This window comes from Rhineura floridana, chromosome 8, assembly GCF_030035675.1.
Source record: "Rhineura floridana isolate rRhiFlo1 chromosome 8, rRhiFlo1.hap2, whole genome shotgun sequence".
NCBI classification, from domain to species: Eukaryota; Metazoa; Chordata; class Lepidosauria; order Squamata; family Rhineuridae; genus Rhineura; species Rhineura floridana.
Window position 1 is genome coordinate 10,318,144 of NC_084487.1, and position 26,687 is coordinate 10,344,830.

Below are 26,687 nucleotides of genomic sequence, written 5' to 3' on the forward strand. Positions count from 1 at the left end.
GTGCATAGTAACTCAGATGCATGACTCACTCTGTCTAGTGGAGCTTACCTCCACGTTGGAAAAATGGAAATTTTGGAGAACAGTTAAAAAAAAAAAAGCCTCCTATGAAATATTTGTCTCCCAGAGTGAGTGAAATGTTTTTAGGACAAGCTTTTCTTTTAAGACATGGTTTTACTCACTGTCTGGATTGCCTAGGCCTTTTCCATTCAATATTTTAAAAAGCTAAATAGTACAAACAACTACAGGATGTTGGATTAAACTTCAAGCCTTTTTGATTTTCCTGAGACACAAATTAACAGAAGCATCATAGCTCAAGGACCTGTAAATACTGCCTTTTCCCTGGCACTCAAGAGGATAAGTATGCATCCCTCCCAATCGATTTATTATCAGGAAACATTTGGTCTTACTGCTCCGCTTGGTTGAGTGGGTGTTATATGAACTCAAGTTATATATCCCTTTGTGCTTTGATATGACATATTCCCAGGTCTTAAGGTCCATTCTGATGTTACTTTTGTAGCATGGGAGCCAAGTTCTTTCTCATGCTGCTTGGGTAATGTCAAAAACCTCAGGTCAGATGGGTGAAGTACACGTCATGGGTCCTTTCTTGGTCTTTCAAGAAACTGAAACTTTTTTAAAACCCAAAAAATGCTTGGTAGTAAAGTTATGGTCACATGAATTATGCTGGCTAGTAGATACTTTTGCTTAGGCAGTATTTTGTCCTTGACTGGAATGTTATGCTGAATGTTACCCAGAAAATTGACAAAAAAAGCAATCGTGGGATGCAGCTTTCAGCTCTTATAACCAGAGTGCCTTTAAAATAGTAAATATATTTGTATGTTGGATTCTTACATTTTCTGCTCTGTATGTAGATATGTGTGTCCATTGCTTTTTAGGCATTTCAGAATTTGCTACCTCTCCTGAAAAAGTCAGTGATTATATTTTCCCACTTCTGAGCTTTGCTGCAGAACATGTACCCCGTGCAAAACATAAGGAAACACCTCTGTATATCCTGTGTACAGCAGGGATGAGAATCTTGCCAGAGAGGTAACTAAACACGTCTTATTTCTATTATGGTTTAATATAGAGAATTGAGCATATTAGGGATCTTAACTTGTGTGTCAAACATGTTTGGAATTTTGCAGCCAGCAAAAGGCTATACTAGAAGACCTGCTTACTGATATCCCAGTGCATTTTGATTTTCTGTTTTCGGACTCCCACGCTGAGGTTATTTCAGGAAAACAGGAAGGTAAGTGACTGCTTTTGAAAATGACAGGTCTGAAGCTACAGTCACTGGATTGGTGGAATGTTTGTCCAGGCCCTTCAGCGGGTGACAAATAACTGCTACAAGAAACAAAACTGTTGGGAGGTGCTGTGGTTCCCAGCACAGGAGAAGGAGAACAGAGCAGAGGGTGCCCATGTGCTTATTAGCCTTGCTGCTTTTCATCCTGTCCACAATTGGATTGCTTCAGCAACCAGGACAGGCAGTCTTCAGTTGACTCTAATTTGATAAAGGAAAAACGACCTGTGGCATTGGCTGTTAATTTTGGGTGGCTGGCTCTTTTGCAGCTGTTTCCTCTCTCCTTTATTATTATTTTTAAATCCAAGGATGGAACAGTTCTTATGGGAATAGGTTTTCTTTCACAAAATGAATTTTATTTAAAAGGAACTTTGATTAGGGAGGTAGGATTATGGAGTTTGAGGACATTAGTGATGGCTGGACTTTTAGTTAGAATCTTTTCGGTGGGAAGGAGAATGAACAGATGAGCACCATTCCCTGTGCAAGAGAGGAGTAAAAGCAGCTGGAATAGTGCAATATCGGGAGAGGCTGAGTGGGGTAGTCATCAGTCTATAACGCTCAGATGTGCCCCGTCCATTCAAGGGTTGACCTGAATAATGCAGATAACCACTAGCTATAGCCCACCAAGACGCAGGAAATGCACTTTTTGCAACTCATCTGTATTCCTTGTTGCAGCATCCTTAATTTGCTTTTCCTCGTTTGTTTCTTCCCCTGCTTTATCTGTTCGTTTGATTCACTGCACACATCAGTTACTGGATTCGTTAATTTTTTATAAGCTTTTCCTTACCAGGCTTATCTCATATTTGTGTTTCCCTTCTGTATGCCTCTTTGCTCTCTCTTCATTATTCCTGTGACATTGTGGCCCTCCAGATGTTGTTGGACTACAACTTGCATCATCCTGGTGGGGCTGATTAGAACTGGAGTCCAACAACATCTGGAGGGCCACAGATTCCCCAGCTCTGTTTCAACTAAGCCATTTCTTCCACCTACTATTTGTAGCTGTTCATTCACAGCCTTTTACAACTGCGAGATCCCATTCATGTGGCAGCCTTTGGAACTGCTTGGTAGAGCACTTCAATTACATTTTTAGAAGCTCATTGGTAGGCTTGTTTAGGAAAGCCTGGCATTTTCTGATATCTGGTGCATCTTTGTGGCCAGTGAGGAATTGTTATTTGTGTTGTTGAACCGTGTACCTGAGTAGTAGCATGTCTGGATTAAAATTTAATTTTTAGAGACAGCATAGGTTTTTTTGTGCACAACTCAAGTTTATTCTTGCAGTACTCTTTATTTTTAAGATATAGTTCAATAAGTTTTTGTTCTTTATTTTTAAGATATAGTTCAATAAGTTTTAATTTAACAGATGTTCTGTTAAATTTGTCTAGGAGTATATGCATGGATTGGCATTAACTTTGTCCTTGGAAGATTTGAGCATACCGATGATGGTAAGTGTCTTGATAGCACTATCTATGACCTACCAAAAGGAGAAATGATACTGGTGACCTGTAGCTGTTGCTAGCGGACAATCTCTATCCTGCACCAACCTTAACTGAATGAATGGAAGTTGCTCAGCAGCTGTGCTTGGTGGATTGTGATCCATAATAGATCTGAAGAGTCAGAAATTCATATGTGTATTTATTACAGAACCGAAGACGTAAAATAATGACCTAAATCTCTTCAGTTACAGAAGTTATAACAAGACATTTAACAGTTCTAAGAAGACCCAAACACATTAGCTGTTAGGAAATGGAGAGAGGTGGATAGTGGACGAACCTCATATTATTTCAGTTGCCATTTTCTATATCTTTCCCAGCTCCATGACATCCTTTTTTGGGAGTAAGGCAAACTATATACAATTTGGAACGTACAAGGCATACTTTAAGATGCCATTGTTAACACTTCCTGTTTTATTTCCAACTCTTTTCCTAATACAGTTAAAATAATTCATTAATAGGCAAAAAACCCTTACGGTTTAAGAATGCAGCTATAGCCAACAGATATTTCTATCAAACTTTAAAAAGCAAGGAAATTGGGCAGCTATAGTGAATGCACCAGGGCAGCAGGAGACCTGACCTCCTCTCTGATATATTGTACTGCCCTACAAATTTGTCAAAATGCAAACACAGTTTGGGTTGGTCTTTCACAGTCCAATCCACTTCCTGTGTAGCTTTGTAGGGCAGTACAATATCTCAGACAGAAGGTCAGGTCTCCTGCTGCCCTGGTGCATTCACTATAGCTGCCCAATTTCCCTGCTTTTTAAAGTTTGATAGAAATATCTGTTGGCTATAGGTATGTTCTTAAACCGCAAGGTTTTTTGCCTATTAGTGAATTTCCCTGCTTTTTAGTCTGGAAGGTAAGAAATGGGATCCTGTGCAAGTTTGCTGAGAATGGATTGATCATTTGCATGTTTACTGAGTTCAGTGGGATTTACTCTCGTGCAAACTTGTTTAGGATAGGTAAAACTGACCACGGGGAGGGAAGCCTGGAGTGGGCAAGGGAGAAGAAAGAAGGAAGAGGGGAGGAGATGAAGAAGGGAGGAGGAAGGGAGAGGAGAGGGGAAGGAGGGGAAAGGCAGGTCTGATCATTTGCATGCGTATTAAGTTCAGTGGGATTTACTCCTGTGCAGTCATGGCTAGGATAGGTAAAACTGACCATGGGGGGAGAGGTGGGGGAGGGGAGAGTAGAGGAAAGGAAGAAGGGGGAGAGAGGAGCAGAAGGAGTGGGAGGGGGAAGGAGGGGATTGGATGGGGAGGGGTGAAGGAAGGGGGAGGGGAGGGGCAAAAGGGAGGTGATGGGAGGGAGGAAGAGGAGGGGAGGGCAGGTTTGATCATTTGCATACTTACTGAGTTCAATGGGATTTATTCCCATGCCATCATGGTTGAAAATGAAATGGACTGCCTTCAAGTCTATTCTGACTTATGGCGACCCTACGAATAGGGTTTTCATGGTAAACGGTATTCAGAGGTGCTTTATCATTTCCTTCCTGTGAGGCTGAGAGGCAGTGACTGGCCCAAGGTCACACTGTGTGTGGATTCGAACCCTGGTCTCCCAGGTCGTAGTCCTGACCATGGGGGAGGAGGAGGAGGGGGAGGGGAAGGGAGAGGGAAGAAGCAAGAGGGAGGGGATAGGAGAGAGGAGGAGGGGAGGGCAGGTTTGATCATTTGCATGCTTTTTGAGTTCAGTGGGATTTACTCCTGTGCAATCATGCTTAGGATAGCTGAAACTGACCTGGCGGAGGGGTGGAGAGAGGAGGGAGGAGGAGGGCAGGAAGGGGAGAGGAGGAGATTGGGTGGGTGGGCACTAGGCAGAGGGGAAGCCACTTTCCTTTCCAAAAGGAAAACATTGTGAACAGTATCATTCTTTTTCAGGGTTTCCCCCACTTTTTATTCTACAGCAGGCACATTTACCCTCCCACCCAAATTTAAACCAAAGCTGTCCCGGGCCACATCCACATCAGACTGTTATTTCCCTTTAGGCAGTCATGGCTTCTCCCAAAGAATCCTGGGAAGTAGTTAGTGAAAGGTGCTGAGTGTTGCTAGGAGACGCCTGTTCCACTCACAGAGCTTCAATCAGAACAGCTGACTGTTAAATCCCTTTGGCCACTGGAGCTTTTTTGGGGGAATAGGAGTCTCCTCTCAGTACCCTTCACAAACTACACTTCCCAGGATTCTCTGGGGGAATCCATGACTCTCACGTGAAATCAAGGTCTGGTGTGGGTGTGGCCCCCTGATTAGGCAAGCCAACCAGCTGGGAGTCTGGCTTTTAGAACACTGACAACCGGTTCTTACTGAGCATGCCCAACATTATCATTGTGTTCAAGCCAAAATTTCTTAAATTAATTAAAAATCAGTCAGGCATTTTTTAACTTGGACCTACATCTTCTGCAGTTTAAGAGTATGGGGCAAGGTCAGTAATAGGATTACAGGTACTCAGTGAACATGGCTGATTTTAAATTAATTTCAACAGGTTATGAGAACACTGACAGAAAAAAGTCCAAAAGGGGTATAGTTTTTCTCTCTCTTTTTACACTTTGAACTCTCGATTCTCTCTGAATGTTTTGTGTATCACCATGAAAATTTAGAGTGTTGTTAAGCAAGCGTTTCTGAGTTCAGGACTATAAGTTTTGTAAGATTTTGTTTTGAAATGAGCTTATGGGAAGGATCAGAATGGTATGGGGGGTATTTTCAATTTAACTTTGCAGAATGCGAAAAATCCATGCTGACTATAGTATACAGCCACTTTTGTGGCTGTATAATAAATAGCACTTACCTTCTCTCACCATAAGCTAACCGTCCTGTTACCTTACTAGTATTTTGTCATTATGGCTATTGTGTGGGATCATTGGGGCCCTCTCTGTTCAAAAAGAGGTTATGTAAGAGTCTCCCTTAGGAACTATATACCAGGAAAGGCATGTTTTTGGCAAGATAGAGTCAACCTGTGTTGTCTAGAAAACCCTTGGCACTAGGGACTATATCCAACTAAGCTCTAAGAGTAGACCCGCTGAAATGAATGAACCTAAGTTGATCATGTCCTTTAGCATCAATGGGTCTCCTCTGAGTAGGACTAGCATTGGATGCAACCCTAGGCTGCCGTTGCTACATTGTAGTCTGCTATGGCAGTGCAAATCTTTAGAGTTCAGATTCTACAAAGGACTTGCTCCCGCTTCTCAGCAGAGCTGCCTTCACATCTTGTCTTTCAGAGGATGATGCTGTAGTGGAGGTACATATTACTGGCAGTGAAAACAAGGAGGCGATTCTTCGAAAGAGGACTGTGGGTATACTTGACATGGGTGGTGTGTCAACTCAAATAGCATACGAAGTACCTAAAACTGTAAGCTTTGCCTCTTCACAGCAGGTTATTATCTGTACAACTTTTCCTTCTGTTTTTCCCCCCATGTTTTAATCCATATTCCATTTATTCTTTTTCTTTTGCGTATTATAAGTCCTGTGCTTCCATTGCGTGACATCTTTACCCCAAAGGCAGGAGAAAAGGCTGCATCCTGGTGTCCCATCAGCTAAGCAGTTCACCTGTATGTTATTCACTTCATCAGTCAGTTTAATACAAATATTTTTGAATTATGCTACATGGCCCTTAATTTTCTCCTAGTATTTAACCCTCATTTTGAATTGTACTGTTTAAATTGTGACACACAACTTTTGGTGGTAATATGAACTGTTGTGCTGGTTGTGGGTGCTATTCATCGCCCGATTCCTTTTACAAGGCTGACTTGTTAAAAAACAATTAACTTTAAGGGAGGAAAGATAACTATTGTGGGTGCTATGTGAAGAAAGAACATGTTGATATTTACTTTGCTTAGTCTATGTTTCAAATGATTCATTTTTAGCATTTTTAATAAGAAGCTCTTTTTTAAGGCCTGAGGGAAGGAGAAAAGCCTTCTGATTTGGCCTATAGTAATTCGCTAAACCTACCCTTTTACATGAAAATAAATATGTGATATAGCAAATGTTGGCAGAACCTTTTCAGAACAAGTTTGTTTGCTTGCTTGCTCTCCCTCTCTCTCTCTCACACACACACATGCGCGCACACACACGGCGCCCATGTAGCTCAAAAAACATCATCTGAACCTGGACCATGATTTGTTTCCAACAAGCTGTGACCAGTAAGGCAGATATAAACAAAGGATAAATCTTAGTCTATTTCTGGCTTATCACTTGTGGTTTGTTTGAAACAAACATTAATTGATGATACACCATGAGTGTATCCTGTGTTACTTGTAAAGTATAACCCCAAAAGAAAATCAGGGCCTTGCCACCGGAAGCTTAGACTTTAAATGTGGACAGTGGAGAAGAAAGCAGACTGAGCGGAGGGAAGCAAGAAGCAAGATTAACAGAGGTGAATATGAGAACGTGTACAGTTCCCTCATAGGTGGTGGGCTGCATTCAGTTTGATGATTCATAAGCTGCACAGACCTGGTCTTCTAGCCGTGTTTTGGGCTTTGATGCTGCTTCCTTTAGCGCAGGATTACCCAGTGTGGTGCTATCCAGGTTACATTGGATTACAACCAGACAGGATGGCCAAATGTTGGGGATGATGGGAGTTGTCGTGCAAAACTACATCTGGTGGGTACCAGGTTGGTTACCCCTGCTTTAGTACTTAGGTCAGGCGTGGAGGAACCTTTGGCCCTCCAGATATTGCTGAGCTATATCTCCCATGAGCCCCAGCCAATATTGCCAGTAGTCAAGGCTGATGAGAGTTGTAGTAGAATAGCTTCTGGAGGGTCAAATGTTCCCTCCTCTGGCTTAGGTACTGAGCACAATGAATTCTCCTACAGAAAGGTCTTGGGAAGATGTTCTGAGAGCTGCAGATATGAAACGATTCCTGTGTATTCAGAGTTATTTATTAATTTATTGCATTTGTGAACCGCCCCATAGCCAAAGCTCTCTGGGCGGTTTACAGCAATCAAAAACATTAAAACAAATATATTAAAAGAAACATGTTTATGTGTTATACAACACCAAGCAGAGCTGTTTGTGCCTGTTTATCCTCTTGTTTGGGTATCTGCAGGAGGAGATAGCCAAGAACCTACTTGCAGAATTTAATCTGGGGTGCGATGCTCACCAAACTGAACACGTGTACCGAGTCTATGTGGCAACTTTCCTCGGCTTTGGTGGAAATGCTGCACGGCAGAGATATGCAGACAGCATATTTACCAACACAGTATTTAGAAACAGGTAATGTTCTATAGTTGACTTGACTTCCAATTCCACATGATTTCCCTCCTATATATTTCATCATTTTAAATCTTGAAATAGGCACATATTAAATGGTTGGGGATTGCATTGCTGTATTTAAAATGCCTTTTTAAACTTTTAGATCCCACTCATAAAGTGACATGTCAGACTTCAGAACAGGAGGGTGGAAGGGGGGACATTTAACACACTTGGGACTGCTAACAGAAGAGGATCTTTTATTTGTGCCCAGAGGGCTGGTTCAGATGTTACGTTGGGGCTCTGGTTCCATTTGCAAGGGAAGCCTTGGGATCTGCATATGCATGAGTAGTACTGTTTGCAAAAGTAAACTTGGTATCACAGGTACATAGGAGGCTGCCTTATGCTGAGTCAGACCGTTGGCCCTTCTTACTCAGTATTCTACACTGACTGGCAGCAGCTCTCCAGGGTTTCAGAAACAGAATGTTTCCCAGGCCTACCTGGAGAAACTGGAAATTGAAACTGGGAACTTCTGCGTGCAAAGCAGATGCTCCCCCACTGAGCTGTGGCCCTTCCCCTCATGTCAGATGCAGAAGAGGGCAACGGGGATGGAGAGGGGTCTGGAAACCAAGTCCTGTGAGACTGGTTAAAAAGATACGTTTAGCTTGGCAAAGATGAAGGGGAGACACGATCGCTGTGTCTAAATGTCTGAAGGGCTTTCATGCTGTAGATGGGGAAGACATCTTCTCTGTTGCTCTTGGGGGCAGGACGTGAGCCAGTTGGTGGTGGAAGTTCCAGGGAAGCAGATTTGAACTGGGCACCAGGAGAAGCCTTCTAATAGAGCTGTTTGACGCAGGGACGGTCTGCCTCAGGAAGTGGAGGTTTTAAGCAGAGGCTGGATGGTCATCTGTCAGGGGTGCTGTAATTACATTCTGCATTGAGGTGGGTGTTGGACTAGATGACATCCAAGGCCCTACTAGAAAGTGCAGGTTTTGCCATTGTGTTGCTTTCCTTAATTTGACGGCACCTGTTCCATGGTGCCTTGAGCGAAACACAATGCATGCACCTGCCCACTTGATACAGTGCTAGGAGGTACCGCTCCCCAAGGCAGAATGATCTGGTGTACTGTTCTTCCTGCTCTGACACAATCCATTTGTGTAACTTTGCTCAATCTTGTTTGCAGGCTTCTAGGCAAACAAACTGGTATGACTTTGGATACTCCTTATTTAGACCCTTGCCTGCCTTTGGATGTTGAGGATGAAATCCAGCAGAATGGGCAGAAGATGCATTTTCGAGGGACAGGAGATTTTGACCTGTGCCGTGATGTTATTCAGCCTTTCATGAATAAGACAAATGAGACGCAAACATCCTTGAATGGCATTTATCAGCCTCCCGTGCACTTTGAGAACAGCGAGTTCTATGGGTTCTCGGAATTCTACTACTGTACCGAGGATGTATTACGGATGGGGGGAGACTACAACGCTGCTAATTTTATTAAAGCTGCAAAGGTAAAAGCTCACTCTGCTTTTGTGAGGTGAAGCAGCAGCTAGATTATCAGACAAGGACCTGGGAGACCAGGGATCAGCTTCCCAGTTAACTCGTGAACCTTACCCGGTGACCTTAGGCCAGTCACTTTCTCTCAGCCTAACCAGGGTTGTTGTGAAGATGAAATTAAGTGAAGGGGAGCTTGATCCTTATACATTGCCCTTAGCTCCTTAGAGGAAGGGCAAGACAAAAATGTAATTCAATGAATGCCACTCTAGTAAACATGCCTTGGATTCATATCTAGGAATGTATGTGGATTGTGGTTTATGGCAAAGAGTCTTGGGCTTGGATCTGGTTGGTCTGAGTTCAGATACTTGTTCCGTCCTGGATTAGCTAGATGACCTAGCTTAGTTGTTCTATATATATATTGTTTATTTCATTTATGAATCTTTACCCATGAAACATCCCAAAGTGATTAACAATAAAACATCAATAATAAAAGTAATTTCCTGTCCAATACAGATACAGACTAGGATAGGAACGCTCATTTAAATACTTTTTGTTTAAAAGGAAGGTCGACCATAGGCACTGAAAAGACAACAGACTGTGCTTGTCTGATGCATTACTGGAGGCATTTCCAAAGGTAATATACATACAATACACAAATTTCAGGCATACAGTCAATGAAACCCTTGTGCCTGATGACCATCAGCCAACTCCTTGATGCTAGAATTGATGGAAAGGAGGAGTGTGGTGGTTGTGTTCATGCTGGAGGGGTGGAACTGAGGAAGGGGTTCGGGCAAGAAGAGTGGGGCTGCAAGTAGGGCTGGGTGAGTAGTCCTGCAGTTGCTCTTAGGTGGTGGAGTGCAGAGAGGGCGGAGATGGAAAAAGATGGAATTCTGAATAATAGGTTCTGGAAGCTCATACTGACAACCAGTTCTCAAAAAACTACTTTTTTATTTGAGCCCAGTTGACACTTTTTTTAAAAAAAGATAACCTGTTTCTCCCTGGTGTGTGTTGCTATTATAGAGCCCCCCTCCCTGTTTTCTTTCTGGAAGCTCATCACACATACTTAAGTCTCATTGTAAGTGGATGGAGCTGTATATTTTTGTTGTTGTGTTTTGCCCTAAGCTGGGAGGGGGCATTCCTCTTTGGCTCCTCTTTGTTGCATGCCGCTTTTTTAAGAGCTTAGGCAAGAAACCTAAGATCTGGGATGTTATCCTTGGAATGGGGTGAGCAGTGTGCAACAACTCTCCTCTGCTAGCTGTCCGAAGCCATTGCAAGAGGGGAGAAGGGGCTGCCTAAAATCCACCTTTGCACAAAAAAGTTCTGAATCTTCTCCCCCCCTCCAATTTGTAGATTGCCCCCTTGGGCTCCAGTTAAAGATCACTGGCCTAGGGCAAGATGCTGTCTCCCAGTCTTAAGTTTTCTTGTCAGTAAAATACGAAAGTGGAAGAGTGTGAGAATTCATGGATGTCTTCTTTTAAAAAAAACACAACAATTTGGGGGCTCATTCCTTCTCCATGCATACTCATTCCAGCCTTGCGTAAGCATGTACTGTATAACTAACTTCCATTTATTTTAGTGGATTTTAAAGGAGGATTACAGATATGCACCAACATTGATGGGGGGCTTCAAGAACCACTAATTGTGAAGCGATTTGCATGTTAAATTGCTGTATAAAAAGGAGTTAATTTGCTTATCCCTCCTTCCAATGAGCTCAAGTGTCTAAAAGAATGCATCTTAGCCACCCCAAGTCCTTGGATCTAAGGGGGGGAGGGGAAAGGCTCTTCTTGTTCGACCATCCAAGGAGATACATTGGGTGGTGCCCCAATTGTGGAATGCCCTCCCCCTGAAAGTATGCCAGACACTACTGACCTTTTGGCACCTGGCTAAGACCTGTTCATTTGCCCAGGTGTTTCCTAGGTAGTTAACTGCCTAGTTAGTTCTTGGTAAATGTTGGTCATTTTAACCCTGTTTTTTTAAATGCTTTTATTTAATAAATATGAATATACTACTGTTTTAAGATTTTGTAACCATGATATTTGAGGGTGATTAGTAGGATTAAAATGCTCATATATGATAGATATATAAATATCTCCCCTGACATTCCATGTTATCCTTACAACAACTCTGTGGTGTAGGGTAGGATGAGAGATGGGGACTGGACCATGGTGAGCTTCATGTCTAAGCTGGGACTTGAACCTGGGTCTTCCCAGTCCACGTTGGACACTTGTCCACTGTGCCACACTGCCTCTCTGCTTAAAGCATTCCTTGGCTCCAAAAATTTCATTGGTAAAGTGTTATATTCTAACATTGGTTTCGAAATGCTGTCTGTGTGCACATATTTACATTCTTTGTGTTGGTTTCCCAGGATTATTGTGCAACGAAGTGGTCTGTTCTACGGGAACGTTTTGACCGTGGCCTTTATGCGTCACATGCAGACCTTCATCGATTGAAGTGAGTATAAGTATTCTCTTATGGCTGAATCTGCTCAAGCATCCTTCCTCGAGAGGGAGAGAAGGACTGAAAACAAATTGTACACATAGTGGCTAGAAGGAAACAGTTCAAGGAGGTCCAGAAGCATTCAGTCTTGCCCTCAGAACAGCTAGTTCTGCAGCAGAGCTTTTTGGAGATGTGGTTTGAGTACTCTTTCATGTAAATGTAATGGGTCCTGTATGTTTGAAGCTTTTTAGTGTAACAGAGTCCCAGTTCAAATGGCCACCAGGACCGTTGTAGTTCCCATGTGATGAAGGGGTGAGCTGCACCCCACAACTTGGTTGACTTTTTACATGAGCTGATTAGTCATGCAAATGCCTTATTGCATGCAGGTCCAGCTCATGTGATCTCTCTCTCCCTCCACATGAGCTTTGCCTCCATGCAAGTGAGCATTCACATAACAGTTCCTCCTGGTGAATCATGCAATAAGTTTTCTCTATGATAGAGGGATGGGGAGGGAACTCCCTTCATCTCAGAAGGGCACTAATGCTCAGGCGAGTGTACAAATCACGTCTCAGTGTTCCAAGAGGTTATTGTTTTTTAAGCACCTTGAAAACAATGCAGTGATTACTAGGAGCCAACATGGATTTATGAAGAACAAATCTTGCCAAACTAATCTTATCTCATTTTTTGATCTGGTAACCTCCCTTGTAGACTGTGGGAATGCTGTAGACATAATATATCTCGACTTCAGCAAAGCTTTTGACAAAGTGCCCCATGATATTCTGATTAGCAAGCTGGCTAAATGTGGGCTGGATGCAACAACTATCAGGTGAATCCACAGTTGGCTCCAGAATCGTACTTATCAATGGTTCGTTTTCAAACTGGGTGGAAGTAACGAGTGGGGTACCACAGGGCTCTGTCCTGGGCCGAGTGCTCTTCAACATTTTTATTAACGACTTAGATGAGGAGGTACATGCTTATCAAATTTGCAGATGATACAAAATTGGGAGGCATAGCTAATACCATGGAAGATGGAAACAAAATTCAAAGGGACCTTGATAGGCTGGAGCATTGGGCTGAAAACAACAGAATGAAATTCAACGGGGATAAAAGCAAAGTTCTACACTTAGGAAAAAGAAACCAAATGCACAGTTATAAGATGGAGGATACTTGGCTCAGCAATACGACATGTGAGAAGGATCTTGGAACTGTTGTTGATCACAAGCTGAATATGAGCCAACAGTGTGATGTGGCTGCAAAAAAGGCAAATGCTATATTAGGCTGCATTAACAGAAGTATAGTTTCCAAATCATGTGAAGTGTTAGTTCCCCTCTGTTTGGTACTGGTTAGGCCTCATCTTGAGTACTGTGTCCAGTTCTGGTCTCTGTACTTTAGGAAGGATTCTGACAAACCGGAACAGGTTCAAAGGAGGGCAACAAGGATGATCAGGGGACTGGAAACCAAGACCTATGAGGAGAGACTGAAAGAACTGGGCATGTTTAGCCTGGAGAAGAGAAGACTGAAGGAAGATATGATAGCACTCTTCAAGTACATGAAAGGATGTCACACAGAGGAGGGCAGGGATCTCTTCTCAGTCATCCCAGAGTGCAGGACAAGGAATAATGGGCTCAAGTTGCAGGAAGCCAGATTTTGACTGGACATCAGGAAAATATCCTAACTGTTAGAGCCATACGCCAATGGAATCAATTACCTAGAGAGGTAGTGGGCTCTCTGACACTGGAGGCATTCAAGAGGCAAGCTGGACAGCCATCTGTTGGGAATGCTTTGATTTGGATTCCTGCATTGTGCAGGGGGTTGGACTTGATGGCCTTATAGGCCCCTTCCAACTTTACTATTCTGTGATTGGTGGGTGACAAGGATTTGGAACCAATTGCTAGATCTGTTAAATGCTGCTATTCCCGAAAAGCCCAATAACACTGTCTATTATTTACAAAAAAGAGAGAAAGAGAAGGGCCCATTATATCTGTAGCATATATCTAAGCTCCCATCCCATACCTTCATCTCTTTTTGGTTTAATGTTCAAGCCTGCTGAAGCAGTATCTCTCTCACACACACATATTAACCGTAGCCATCATGCAGACCTCTAGGGTACATTTGGAACCCAGGTGCACGTTTCATTGTGTAAATTATACATAAGTAGACCTACAAGGATGTGTTTCTATGACATTGTCACAAATTTTAACCTATACAATGTTCCCAACTTTCAAACAGTTATCACTTGCCGTTTTCCTTCTGGAAACAAAACATTGAGGTCCAAATATATTCCAGCAAAAAGTCCCAGGGACAAATTCTGCCTCAGGCACGTTTACTGTGTAATGTACACATGAATAGACCTACAGGGTGGTCTTCCTAGGATATTGCCACAAACTGTCACCTGTGCAACATCCCCAAATTTTAGCCAGTTATCACTATCTTCCTTTCCTGGAAACAAAAAATCACCAAGATCCAAATATACCCAGCAAAAAGCTCTGGTGGCAAATTGTGGTGTTTATTCAATATGCATGGGGGAAGATTCTACCTCCTCTGAGTAAGTTTTTTTTCTCTCAAAGTGCTTTGGTATTGTCAAGCACACTCTGGGGGACAAAGTTACCCCATCCTCCCACTAGAAATCTCATTGAAGCACAAATACACCCCAAAGATGGCCAGTGAGATTTTTTTTTTTTGCCGACTTTGTATGTTAAGCTCTTACATATGAGGACTTATTCCTTTGGAAGCAATACAGACAGTGACTGTGTAAGTCTTAGTAAAAACAGTGGGATCTTGACTATGCAATTAAGTGCTTAAGACCAATGGAATTTAGTTTTTCTTTTTAGATCGTGTTTTTATGTCTTACTGGTCCTGCTTCTGTTTAAAAACAACACAAGTTGACTTCCTATTGTTCATGTTTATTCTGTGTAGGTATCAATGCTTTAAGTCAGCCTGGATGTACGAAGTGTTTCATAACGGCTTCTCTTTTCCCGTAAACTATGGCAATTTAAAAACTGCACTGCAGGTCTATGACAAAGAGGTGCAGTGGACGCTGGGGGCTATCCTCTATCGAACACGATTTTTGCCTTTGAGGTATGGCTTCACATTTCTTACTTACGAAGTTCAAAAATAGCTGGTCACCAGAATCTACCTTTGGTGGATAATTTTCTCCAGAAAGCTTGCATCTGTGATGCTTTCTGAGTATTATTCAGAATTAGTGAGATTGGCATGGGGGCAAAATGCTCGTCATTGCTCAGCTCTGAATGCCGTCTTCCTCTAACACAACAGCATTTGCTCCTTGGTTGCTAGGCATACAGATAGGTTTGAGAGAAGGATGGGGATTCGTCTGAGAGGACCTAAGATTGGCGATATAACACAACATCCCCAAAACGATGATTTCCCCTATAAAAGTCAAGGGCTATGTATTTATTTATTTTATTATTTGATTTATATCCCGCCCTTCCTCCCAGCAGGAGCCCAGGGCAGCAAACAGAAACTCTAAAAACACTTTAAAACATCATAAAAGACCTTAAAACCATCTGGTTGATAATATGAGGAGGGCATTAGATAGGGGAGAATTCACCTTTCTTGTCCTCCTCGATCTCTCAGCGGCTTTTGATACTGTTGACCACAGTATCCTTCTACATCGCCTGGAGGGATTGGGAATAGGAGGCACGGTATTGCAGTGGTTCCATTCCTTTCTCTCCGATAGGCATCAACAGGTAGCATTGGGGGAGGAGGTTTCAGACCCTTGGCCTCTCGATTGTGGTGTGCCACAGAGCTCTATCCTCTCTCCGATGCTATTTAATATCTATATGAAGCCGCTGGGGGCAATCATTAGGAGATTTGGGCTGCAGTGTCACCAATATGCGGACAACACTCAGCTCTATCTCTCGTTTAAATCTTCGCCAGAGTTGGCTGTGGAGACCATGTCCAAGTGTCTGGAATCCGTGAGTGGATGGATGGGAAGGAACAGGTTGAAGTTAAATCCCGATAAGACTGAGGTGCTGCTTGTGGGAGACAGGGGAAGGTTGGGAAATGTTGACCTGATGTTCAACGGGGTGAGACTGCCCCTAAAGGACCAGGTCCGCAGCCTTGGGGTTGTTCTTGATTCCAAGCTGTCCATGGAGGCTCAGATTTCGGCAGTGAGCCGGGCAGCTTGGTATCAATTACACCTCATTCGTAGGCTGCAACCCTACCTCCCTGTTCATCAGCTCCCACTGGTAGTACATGCCCTGGTCACCTCTCGTTTAGACTACTGTAATGCGCTCTATGTGGGGTTACCCTTGAAAACGGTCCGGAAATTACAACTGATACAAAATGCTGCAGCTCGACTATTCACAAATTGTCGCCGCCAGGAACATATCACCCCAGTGTTGTTTGATCTTCACTGGCTTCCTGTTGTTTTCCGGGCTCAATTCAAAGTGTTGGTATTAACCTTTAAATCCCTACACAGTTTCGGCCCAGTTTACCTGATGGAGCGCCTCCAGCGCCACCAATTATGCCGCCCGACAAGATCAGCCACTCAGGGCCTTCTCTCAGTCCCACCAACTAAAACAGCTAGGTTGGTGGGGACTAGGGAGAGGGCATTTTCAGTGGCGGCCCCCACTCTCTGGAACTCCCTCCCGTATGATCTTCGGCATGCCCCTTCCCTGAATGTCTTCCGCAAAGCCTTGAAGACCTGGCTCTTCAGACAGGCCTTTGGGACTTCCGGGGAGGGTTAATTTTTTAGGACTAATCGCCTATTCTCTGAACTGTTATTGTTCTTTATTTATAGTTTTACTGTTATATGTATTTTATGTGTATTTTATTATGATGCATTTATTGCAACTAAATTGTACGTCGCCTAGAGTGGCCATCGGCCAGATAGGCGGCTTATAAATTAAATTATTATTATTATTATTAAAATACATTAAAACAAAACTGGGCTCCTGCTGGGAGGAAGGGTGGGATACAAATTAAATAATAAATAAATAAACAAACAAATAAATAAAACAAAACAACGTTAAAAACATTTTTTTTAAAGCATTAAAAACATTATTAAAGAAAACATATTAAAAGCAATTCTAACACAGACGCAGACTGGGATAGGTCTCAACTTAAAAAGGCTTGTGAAAGAGGAAAGTCTTCAAAAGGTCCCCAAAAGATAACAGAGATGGTGCCTGGCTAATATTTAAAGGGGAGGGAATTCCACAGGGTAGGTGCTGCCACACTAAAGGTCCGTTTCCTATATTGTGCAGAACGAACCTCCTGATAAGATGGTATCTGCAGGAGGCTGTCTTTCAGGTATCCTGAAAGGGATTTGGGGGAGCAGAGCTCTTTCCCAAGTGAAAATCTGCATATTCCCCAAGACACTCTCCCTCCCCGCTTTCTGACAGTATCTCTCCCACCCATGGTTGCAAAGCGGTTGAAAAGGAGAAGGTGGACACATCAACTTGCTGAGTTGTAGGATGCTGTAAGACCTCCTTGTAGTAACCGTCTCTTTGGAGGCTCAATGTCCTGTTTCTCCTGCTTTTCACAGAGACATCCAGCAGGAGAGCTTCCGAGGCAATCACTCCCACTGGCGCAGCTTCTCTTTTGTTTACAACCATTACTTATTCTTTGCCTGCTTCTTCATCGTGCTGCTGTCCATCCTGCTGTACCTGCTGCGGTTGCGACGGATTCACCGGCGAATGCTGCACAGCGGCCCATCCCCTTCCCTCTGGATTGAAGAAGGCCTTCCACCACAGAAGATCCCAGGAGCCTTATAAGCTGCTGAACAAACACTGGTCTTAAGACTTGCTAAAGAAAAAGCCATCAGTTTTGCCTCAGGGTTCTTTTTTCATCCCTAGAAACCATTGCCTGAGCCTCTTGCTGCAGCATTGGCATCGAGGGGTCACCCACATCTGGAGGACTGAGGAAAAAAGCAGGGTCAACTCGGCTTGGCTAGACTGGGGGGAAATCAGCCAATTTTTTTTAAAAAAAACACAAGTTAAAAGTAAATGCACTTTGACATAGGGAGGAGGGGGGAGGGACAGGGAAGACTTGATGCCAGTAAATGAATAAATGCGAAAGAAGCAAGCTAGTCTGTTCTCAGTAACTGCTGTGATTGTTCTTTCGAAACGTGGTAAGCCAGCTCATCAGATTTTTTAAGGATGTGAGTGATGTTATCTTAATTTATCATCCATCCCCCAAGGCAGGGGTGGGAAATGGAATCCAGCCCCATTGCTATTTCCTCTGCCCTCCACGCCCACAATGACGTTGGTTGACCTGTTTTTGTCCGCACAGTTTGATTTCAAACTGCAGGCAAAGGCACAGACATCAGCTGTTTGTCAGGGCTGGCGGACTGCTATGCACAGTGTCTTTTGGCCCTGCCACATCTTAACCTACCCCATATACGATATCAGATGCCAGGCACATATGTTTGGCTTGGCTGAAACAGCATGACAGGCCAGAGGTCCCCCCCGCCCCGCTGCCTTAGCGGTTATCATTTGTCCCCAAGCTCCACTCCCTCCTTATGCACCTGAGCCACTTTAATCTATTCCTTTCTGGCCTGAACAGCAACAGCAGCGTTAGCAGAACTCTCCTTTCCTGTTCTCCTGTGTCTTGGCCTGCTCAGTGGAACCAGCATCTGAGGAGAACGGCATAAAGGGGGGCATGCTGCTATTGTGAGGAGAGTGGCATTGAAGAGCCCTTTGCCTGTGTGAGCAAATGCACCTCATAAGGCAAGGGCTCCACCAAATCCTCTGCTGCTGTTCACACTGGGGAGGCGGGTCCTAAAGAGCCCTTTGCTGGTGTCGGCTGGCGCAGGAGTATGTCAGTGGGCAGTGCCAATACGGCTGGTGTCAAAGCCCTCGCTCAGTTCAAAATGTTACCTCTCTTACAACTATTTTGTAAACAAATGCTAACCAGGGCATTTGAGATTCTGAGTTTCATTCTAAAAAGAGGTATATAGGGTTATGCAGTCTGTTAAATTTGTGATGCGTACAACATTCTTGCAATTTTGTGATGGAGCAAGTCTGGCTGGCCATTGTAATGTACTGGTGATGGAAAATGCACCAATAACATTGGACAATCAGCCTTGCCTGGAATCTTGTGTGTGTGCTTGGTAGCACTCGTGCTGCAACAGAACTTAATTGTAAGTGTGACTTTTAATCTTTGGGCTGGACAGTAATCCTTTATCGTAGCAAAGAATTGGGAAAGACTTCTGTATCATGGTGGAACGATAACACGTATGCCATCACTTCCTAATTTCTGGCTATAGAAACTGTTTTTTACTTGAAAGAACATGTTCATAATTTAAAGTGGCATTTGTGTGAATGTCTCATAAAATACAACAGTTATCTTTGAAAGCAGCATCTGGTTTCACTCATGCATGGTCACATTCTCCAGGGGGTGTGTGAGAGAGAGTTGGCTTGATTGTACCTTGTTAGAATCTCTTCCAAACTTGTGAAGTTGGATTGGGGAGGATACATTTGAAATTAATTAGAATGTTTTGGCGGCATCTCCCATTGCACAAGAATCCTAACACCAACTATGGCCAATGGCCATTTATTTGAGATGGAGAATTGATTTTGCACATGTTGGTCATGCTTTGCATCTTTTTTTATGTTGGCCTTTTAAAATTTTGCATCACTTCTAATTTTATTGGGACCCTTGACCCCCTAAAAAGCCCCAGGATCACAATCACCTCAATCATGTGACTTTCAAGCCTATTGCAATAAGCACTGAATTTAACAACTTGCTGATCCGTCTGTCTGTCTGTCTATCCGACAGTTTTGAAAGCAACAAACAGAGATATATATATACATATATATGCATGCATACATTGGATAATGGAACGGACCAAGGAATTTCAGAAGAAAATCACCCTGTGCTTTATAGATTACAGCAAAGCCTTTGACTGTGTAGATCATGAAAAACTATCGAATGCTTTACAAGAAATGGGGGTGCCACAGCATCTGATTGTCCTGATGCACAACCTATACTCTGGACAAGAGGCTACTGTAAGGACAGAATATGCAGTAACCGATTGGTTCCCCATCAGAAAGCGTGTGAGACAGGGGTCTATTTTATCACCCTATTTATTTAATTATACGCAGAACATATACGGAAAGCAGGATTGGACCAAGATGAAGGAGGTGTGAAAATCGGAGGGAGAAATATCAATAATTTAAGATATGCAGATGATACCATACTACTAGCAGAAACCAGTAATAATTTGAAACAAATGCTGATGAAAGTTAAAGAGGAAAGCATAAAAGCAGGACTACAGCTGAACATCAAAAAGACTAAAGTAATGACAACAGAAGATTTTTGTAACTTTACAGTTGACAATGAGGACATTGAACTTGTCAAGGATTATCAATACCTCGGCACAGTCATTAATCAAAATGGAGACAATAGTCAAGAAATCAGAAGAAGGCTAGGACTGGGGAGGACAGCTGTGAGAGAACTAGAAAAGGTCCTCAAATGCAAAGATGTATCACTGAACACTAAAGTCAGGATCATTCAGACCATGGTATTCCCGATCTCTATGTATGGATGTGAAAGTTGGACAGTGAAAAAAGCTGATAAGAGAAAAATCAACTCATTTGAAATGTGGTGTTGGAGGAGAGCTTTCCGCATACCATGGACTGCAAAAAAGAGAATTGGGTGTTAGAACAAATTAAGCCAGAACTGTCACTAAAAGCTAAAATGAAACTGAGGTTATCATACTTTAGACACATCATGAGAAGACATGATTCACTAGAAAAGACCATAATGCTGGGAAAAACAAGTGCATAGAAAAAGAGGAAGCCCAAGCAAGAGATGGACTGATTCCATAAAGGAAGCCAGAGACCTGAACTTACAAGATCTGAACAGGGTGGTTTATAACAGATGCTACTGGAGGTGGCTGATTTATAGGGTCACCATAAGTCATAATCAACTTGAAGGCACATAACAACAGAATCATTATAATAATAATTTATTATCCGCCCCTCACCCAAAGGTCCCAGGGCAGGTTACAAAAATGTTAAAATACGACATTTAAAATAGTTTAAAAACAGCCTAAAATCCCAAAATAGTGCTATCATATCTCTCCTCAGTCTTCTCCAGGCTAAACATGCCCAGGTCTTTCAGTCTCTCCTCATAGGGCTTTGTTTCCAGTCCCCTGATCATCCTTGTTGCCCTCCTCTGAACCCGTTCCAGTTTGTCTGCATCCTTCTTGAAGTGCAGAGACCAGAACTGGATGCAGTATTCAAGATGAGGCCTAACCAGTGCTGAATAGAGGGGAAGCAATACTTCATGCAATTTGGAAACTATACTTCTGTTAATGCAGCCTAATATAGCATTTGCCTTTTTTGCAGCCACATCACACTGTTGGCTCATATTCAGCTTGTGATCAATGACAATTCCAAGATCCTTCTCACATGTCGTACTGCTGAGCCAAGTATTCCCCATCTTGGCATGGAGGAAATTATTACCTTGTTACCTTATAACGACCCCTCTAAATGTAACTCTTATAATGTGGGAATGGTAAGAACTTCAGTGGCGCGGGGGGTGGTGGCAGAGTTGGGCAAGTGGCCCAGATTTCTGTGTGCAGTAACACCCCAGACCTGGCCTGCACAATGAGGTGGCAAGGAGAGTGTTACTAACACATTCTACATCATCTGGTAGCACCAGCAGGTACCGTTTTAGAAAATGTATCCCCTCTTCTCTCTCATACTTACAAAGAAATGCAATGCTTAATCAGCCTTATTTTTTATGAAAAACCAAACTGCTGATTAATGATTTTAATGATTGTTTTGTATTGCTTGTAAATGTTTTTACGTTGCTCTACACTGCCCTGATGTTTTGCCATAAAACCATCTAGCCAAGTAAATCGGCTAAACGTTACAGCCTCATTTCAAAGCAGGAGAAACTAAATTTCTAACATACATCCTTGAAAAATAACTTTACAAACCAGCTGGTTAGCCTTTGAGCAAACACTTGTGAAATGGGAGCTATCATTAGAATCACCACCACGTTAAAAAGGTTGCATATGGAACAAGAGTTTAATTTTACACTCTTCCTACTAGACTATGAGCGTAGATATCAAGTAACAGAAGGGGGCAAGTATGTGTGTATAATCCTTTTAGTTTTTAGAAAAGGTTCAGAGGAAATGTCTTTCTAAAGCTACCCACACTTTAGCTCTAGTATTTTTTAGCAAATTCTTTCAAACAGATTGGAAATATGCATTTGGTTTAGATAGCAGCTAGGCTGTGTCTGTGTCAGAAGCTAGGATTTGGTTTTCTTTTTACCAGCTGTTCAGTTTAAAAGAGCCATAGTCATTAGAGTTTGCACTCCATGATTTATAATCTTACATCAACTATAAACCTACCTGACATGATTTTATTTCCTGTTATTTCCCCCACCCTGTGGAACTCCCTCCTAAATGATCTCCGCCATGCCCCTTCCATGATGAGTTTCCGCCAGGCCTTGAAGACCTGGCTCTTCAGGCAGGCTTTTGGGGCTGGCTAGATTTTATCTTCATTGTTTTTAGATTTTTAATGTCTAGGTATTGTATGCCTATTTTCTACGTTGCCCAGAGTGGCTGGACAGCCAGCCAGATGGGCGACTAATAAATAATAATAATAATAATAATAATAATAATGTTATGGTAACAAGGGGACATAAGAGGAGCTGAAAATTCAGTGATAGGTTTTTTGTACTAATACAGTATCATAAACACATAATTCAGCAAGGCTGTTAAGCTTATACCACTGAAAACCAATTCAGTTAATCTTTCCCAAATATACAAAACAGATCCATATCACTCTGCTTGCTGGTATGTAATCTACTAATGGTATTTTGAGTTGCTTCTCTTTCCAGTGATAAACTGAACCACACCTTGCAATTGCTCAGAAAACAGGAGCTGGCGTTCAAGTGTTTGGAATTTAGGAATGTGTGGGGTGCAGGCCATAGAAGATGGAGAGGAAAAGTGTACAGTTCAGTGGGCCAAGAGTAGGCTCATACCATCACTCATCAAAATTCTTTGCATGTGGAGGCAACAGGAGGGGGTGAGAAATTGCATGTGCACCCCCAGCATACATGTAAAACATATGGACCAAGGTACGTGCCCAGTTCCCTCCTTCCCTCTGCCCCAAGGGAGAGATGGTAAGTCAGAATTTAGCTAGGAGACCAAGCAGCTTTGGAACAGGACTCTGGATGATGTAGAGGTTTTTGCAGCTAAACTGTCCTCTTTAGAGCAGACTCTTGGTTCACTTATGGATGCATCGTGTGTCAGAAAAATTATAAATGGAAGGTGTGTGTGTGTGTGTGGGATCCTTTGGGAGGAAGTGTGGAATAGACATCAAAATAAATAAACCTCCAGACACAGGCATAAAGATTCAAGATGATTTTAACTCAGGGCTAGATCAAAGACATGCTTGCCATAGTAACATGTTTGTAATTCAGACTTCTGGATAATCAAGGACAGATTAAGTGTCTTTACTTCTTTAGTTAGATGAAAAGCATTACCATTTGTCATTTTACCTGGTATCAGCCTCTCAAAATATGAAAGACTGACTGATCCCAGATTTGTTGGGTGTGACAACCTCTATGTAAAGCAGGGACAGCCAACATGGTGGCCTCTAGCTGTTGTGGACTACACCTCTCATCAGCCTCAGCCACTGTGGCAATGGTCAGGGATGATGGGAGTTGCAGTCTATAACATCTGCAGGGCACCACATTGGCTACCCTTGCTGCAGAGCTTTTAAAATGTTCAGAATGAGACCAATTTTTTTAAGAAGGATCTTTGTCTCATATTTATTATTCCAGAGGTACTTATATAGAAAAATCTTACATTTAGATAGCATCTTTCCTCCCAATGTGCTTTATAAGCTACAATATATTAAAGTACAGCAATTATTTCCCATTGAGATGGGAGCCATCTGTGATTACCAGAGCACCAAATATCACCACGCTGAAATTTTATATGAGACATGGGGATGCTTCATTTGCGCTGAGCTTCCCCTCACCCCAAAATTCCAGTTTAAGCAGTCATAAAAGCAGTGATCAAATAAAAGATCACAGCACAAATTCATAGCTGAACCATGTTTTTGAATAATTTCTGACCACATTTGGACAATTCGTCACTAAAAGGTATAATCTCAAACACTGCTTCCCACTCTGGTCCATTTTACCTTAATGTACTTCCTTCCTTGTGAGATCAGACTATTTTTGATGCACTCTTTATAAAAGCAGAGATATTGAAATGTTATAAAAGCCAGGCAATTTCTGAATATCCAATGAATGAATTTCATTGGTTAATAGTAACTGAAGTTAATCTGCTCTGTTTGATAGACAAATTTAACACTGGTTGTGTTCAGTGTTATCAATCAGTCTTGAGCTGCATTACCTCTGAGCTTTCTTTCTGCAAAAGATGCTGTCTATATAATGGGTACTTTCTGCTAGTTAGTGACAAAAATACAACATTCTTTTAAAAAGTCTACTACTACTAAATTTTAGTGCAGACCTCTCTGAAAAAGAATACAAATATTTTAAAAGCTGCATTTTTCATTCTAAAAAGATTAAAAAAAGAGAGAACACCACTCTTGAGAAAAGCCACTACAAAGTATTAACCTGAAAGACAGGTTATTGGGGAAAAGGAAGTTTCACCAGCAGAAAGCAACCTGCTTCTTGTGAGTTATATGTACCTCTGAAGTCAGATCACTACCAATCTGATACTGTTGTGCTAGCCGATCTACCTGTGGAATCAGTTTAGCGATACGGTCTCGATTTATCATCACGCGGCAAGCACATGTCAGCTGGCATAACCAAAATCAGAATCAGTCTGCTGAAGTTGTTTAAACAAACAGACGTACAGAAGGGCAACTCTTTACCATATTAAATATGGAAAGAAATATTAAGTGATGACAGATAAAGTTAATTCAATTGTAAGTTGCTTCTAAGCTTGACTGCTAGTCTACCCTGTTGTAGCTCTCCACTGATTATTTGTACAAAACACAAGAAGAAAAATGGCATTTATAAACACTGGACTGAACCACCATCTTGGGAGCAGTAAAAGGACAAAAATAGGACAGGTGCTATCTAACTAGGAAAAGGGGATAATTCAAGACTGACATGTGATCACTACCAACATATATTGATTTTACCATAAATGAAAAAAAGGAGTGATCACATTTATTTGCATATGTAGTGCATGCCTTCATGCAGTGCATTTCTATGTTACATCATATGAACAAAGCCACATACCCAGACCTGTGCCCCATGGCATGGGTTTTCAAAGATTTCTTTGGGCAGAATGGCAGCTTAGCCTTGCCATTATCTTCCCAGACCCTTCTATGAGGCTACCTCTAGGCAATGATCCCATAATATCTTGTGGCAATAATAACTGCTTCCACTGGAAAATTAATACTTTAAAATAATCTTATGTGGCCTTGTCAGCATGTATAAGCTTTGTGATTACCTAATATCAGTTTGGGAACTATTAAGCATTAAGTAATATTTATGGAAGTTATTCTTAGGAAGCAAACAAAATGCTCAAGTAACAAAAACAGTTCTGAAAGGCTTTGAACTGCTGTGCCTCAGGCATTGCACAGTAAACATCCACCCCGAAAGGCAATTATCATCCTCTGAAAAATCTGAATCCATGTGGCAGATGCCATTTAGAACTTGTGCACAGCTTCCCAGAACTATCACATGGATCAGACCCCCTCCTCAATGACAATGTCTATGATCTCACACGTGTTCCTATTTTTTAACCTTTTCTTTCTCTTTGTTCTCCAGCTTTCCCATCTTTCTCATCCCTCTTCATTTGACCCCATTTCCCTTCCTGGAAGCCAGGGACAAGGACCACAATGGAATAGCATTTTGTACTTTGTTTTTGTTGAGCCGAAAGGAAGAATAGAACCAGAGGAGCAGTGGGCCACTGGGGACAGAGAATGGGACAGGGGATTTCCACTGGAGTGCGCCCATCTCATTAGCAGTTAGAAATATAGGTCCGAGATTCACTTCTCCCCTGAATCCAGGACTGGTGCAAAGTAGAGCATTACCACAACCTTGACCAAGGAAAGGCTCACTGTCCTGTGCAATGCTGCAATAGAATAGGCAAGTACTCCTGTGAAAAAGGGTATGATATTCAGTACAATGAACTGATACATCTGGATATGACACAGAAATTCATGTCTCTTTGTACTGGGAGCAGAGGAGGTAGCAATCCTAACTTTAATAAGCATTCTTCCCCAGAGGAAGCAAAGGACAAAGAAGTCAAATTAGCTGACTTCAGAATGCTTACATCCCAGGATGAATCAAAGTTACAATGATTTAAGCCCAATTTAATTTAGGCAGGTTTTAAAAACCACAAGAATAAGGACATTCTTAGTACATATTAATCATTAAACCAACATATACACAAATTAGTAATATCCTACATTATAGTAAAGCCTTGACAGCTTGTTTTGCACAGTTTGTTATCCTACCCCTAGTAATTGGTTTAGAGAATGAGCCAAGTAGCTTTGTTGCATTGCAGTATACTTTGTCTTCTTATGCCCTGTGCTGTTTTCAGTCACTGAAGCAGGTTGTAGATTTATGGATTATTATTTTTTAAGAACCAAATTCAACTGTATCTTCAGTAATCTTCTTGAACTCGTAGTTTCCTCTTCCATCCATGTGAAGGTAAAACTGAGAAGGAGAAAAATACATATTAGCTAACTTGATTTTAAATAATAAAAAATCTGTTTAGGATGAGGACTTTCTACAGAAACTGCTATCACCACATTTCTTCTTAGGAAGAAGAACATGTAAAATATTGTATGTATTACACCTCCACCTAGTGGAATTGGCAG

The 26,687-nt window shown here is 42.1% G+C and overlaps 2 protein-coding genes across 16 annotated transcripts in view; one reads left to right on the forward strand and one right to left on the reverse strand.

Moving 5' to 3' along the window:
• Window positions 1–19,211, forward strand: part of LOC133390179 (ectonucleoside triphosphate diphosphohydrolase 4) — a 35,076-nt gene extending 15,865 nt beyond the window's left edge. For 13 of the 14 annotated variants that reach the window (XM_061638205.1, XM_061638207.1, XM_061638211.1 and 10 more), the window contains 9 exons: window positions 894–1,044; window positions 1,143–1,246; window positions 2,680–2,739; window positions 5,994–6,148; window positions 7,820–7,986; window positions 9,146–9,470; window positions 11,822–11,907; window positions 14,809–14,970; window positions 17,399–19,211. In XM_061638205.1, coding sequence (XP_061494189.1) covers window positions 894–1,044; window positions 1,143–1,246; window positions 2,680–2,739; window positions 5,994–6,148; window positions 7,820–7,986; window positions 9,146–9,470; window positions 11,822–11,907; window positions 14,809–14,970; window positions 17,399–17,627 — 1,439 coding nt within the window. In that variant the 3' untranslated portion in view covers window positions 17,628–19,211. The remainder of the gene's footprint in view (window positions 1–893; window positions 1,045–1,142; window positions 1,247–2,679; window positions 2,740–5,993; window positions 6,149–7,819; window positions 7,987–9,145; window positions 9,471–11,821; window positions 11,908–14,808; window positions 14,971–17,398) is intronic. The other variant, XM_061638212.1, reaches the window with a different exon arrangement.
• A 4,406-nt stretch (window positions 19,212–23,617) lies between these two features.
• Window positions 23,618–26,687, reverse strand: part of ABCD3 (ATP binding cassette subfamily D member 3) — a 54,214-nt gene continuing 51,144 nt past the window's right edge. For both annotated transcript variants that reach the window (XM_061638202.1, XM_061638201.1), the window contains exon 23: window positions 23,618–26,523. In XM_061638202.1, coding sequence (XP_061494186.1) covers window positions 26,446–26,523 — 78 coding nt within the window. In that variant the 3' untranslated portion in view covers window positions 23,618–26,445. The remainder of the gene's footprint in view (window positions 26,524–26,687) is intronic.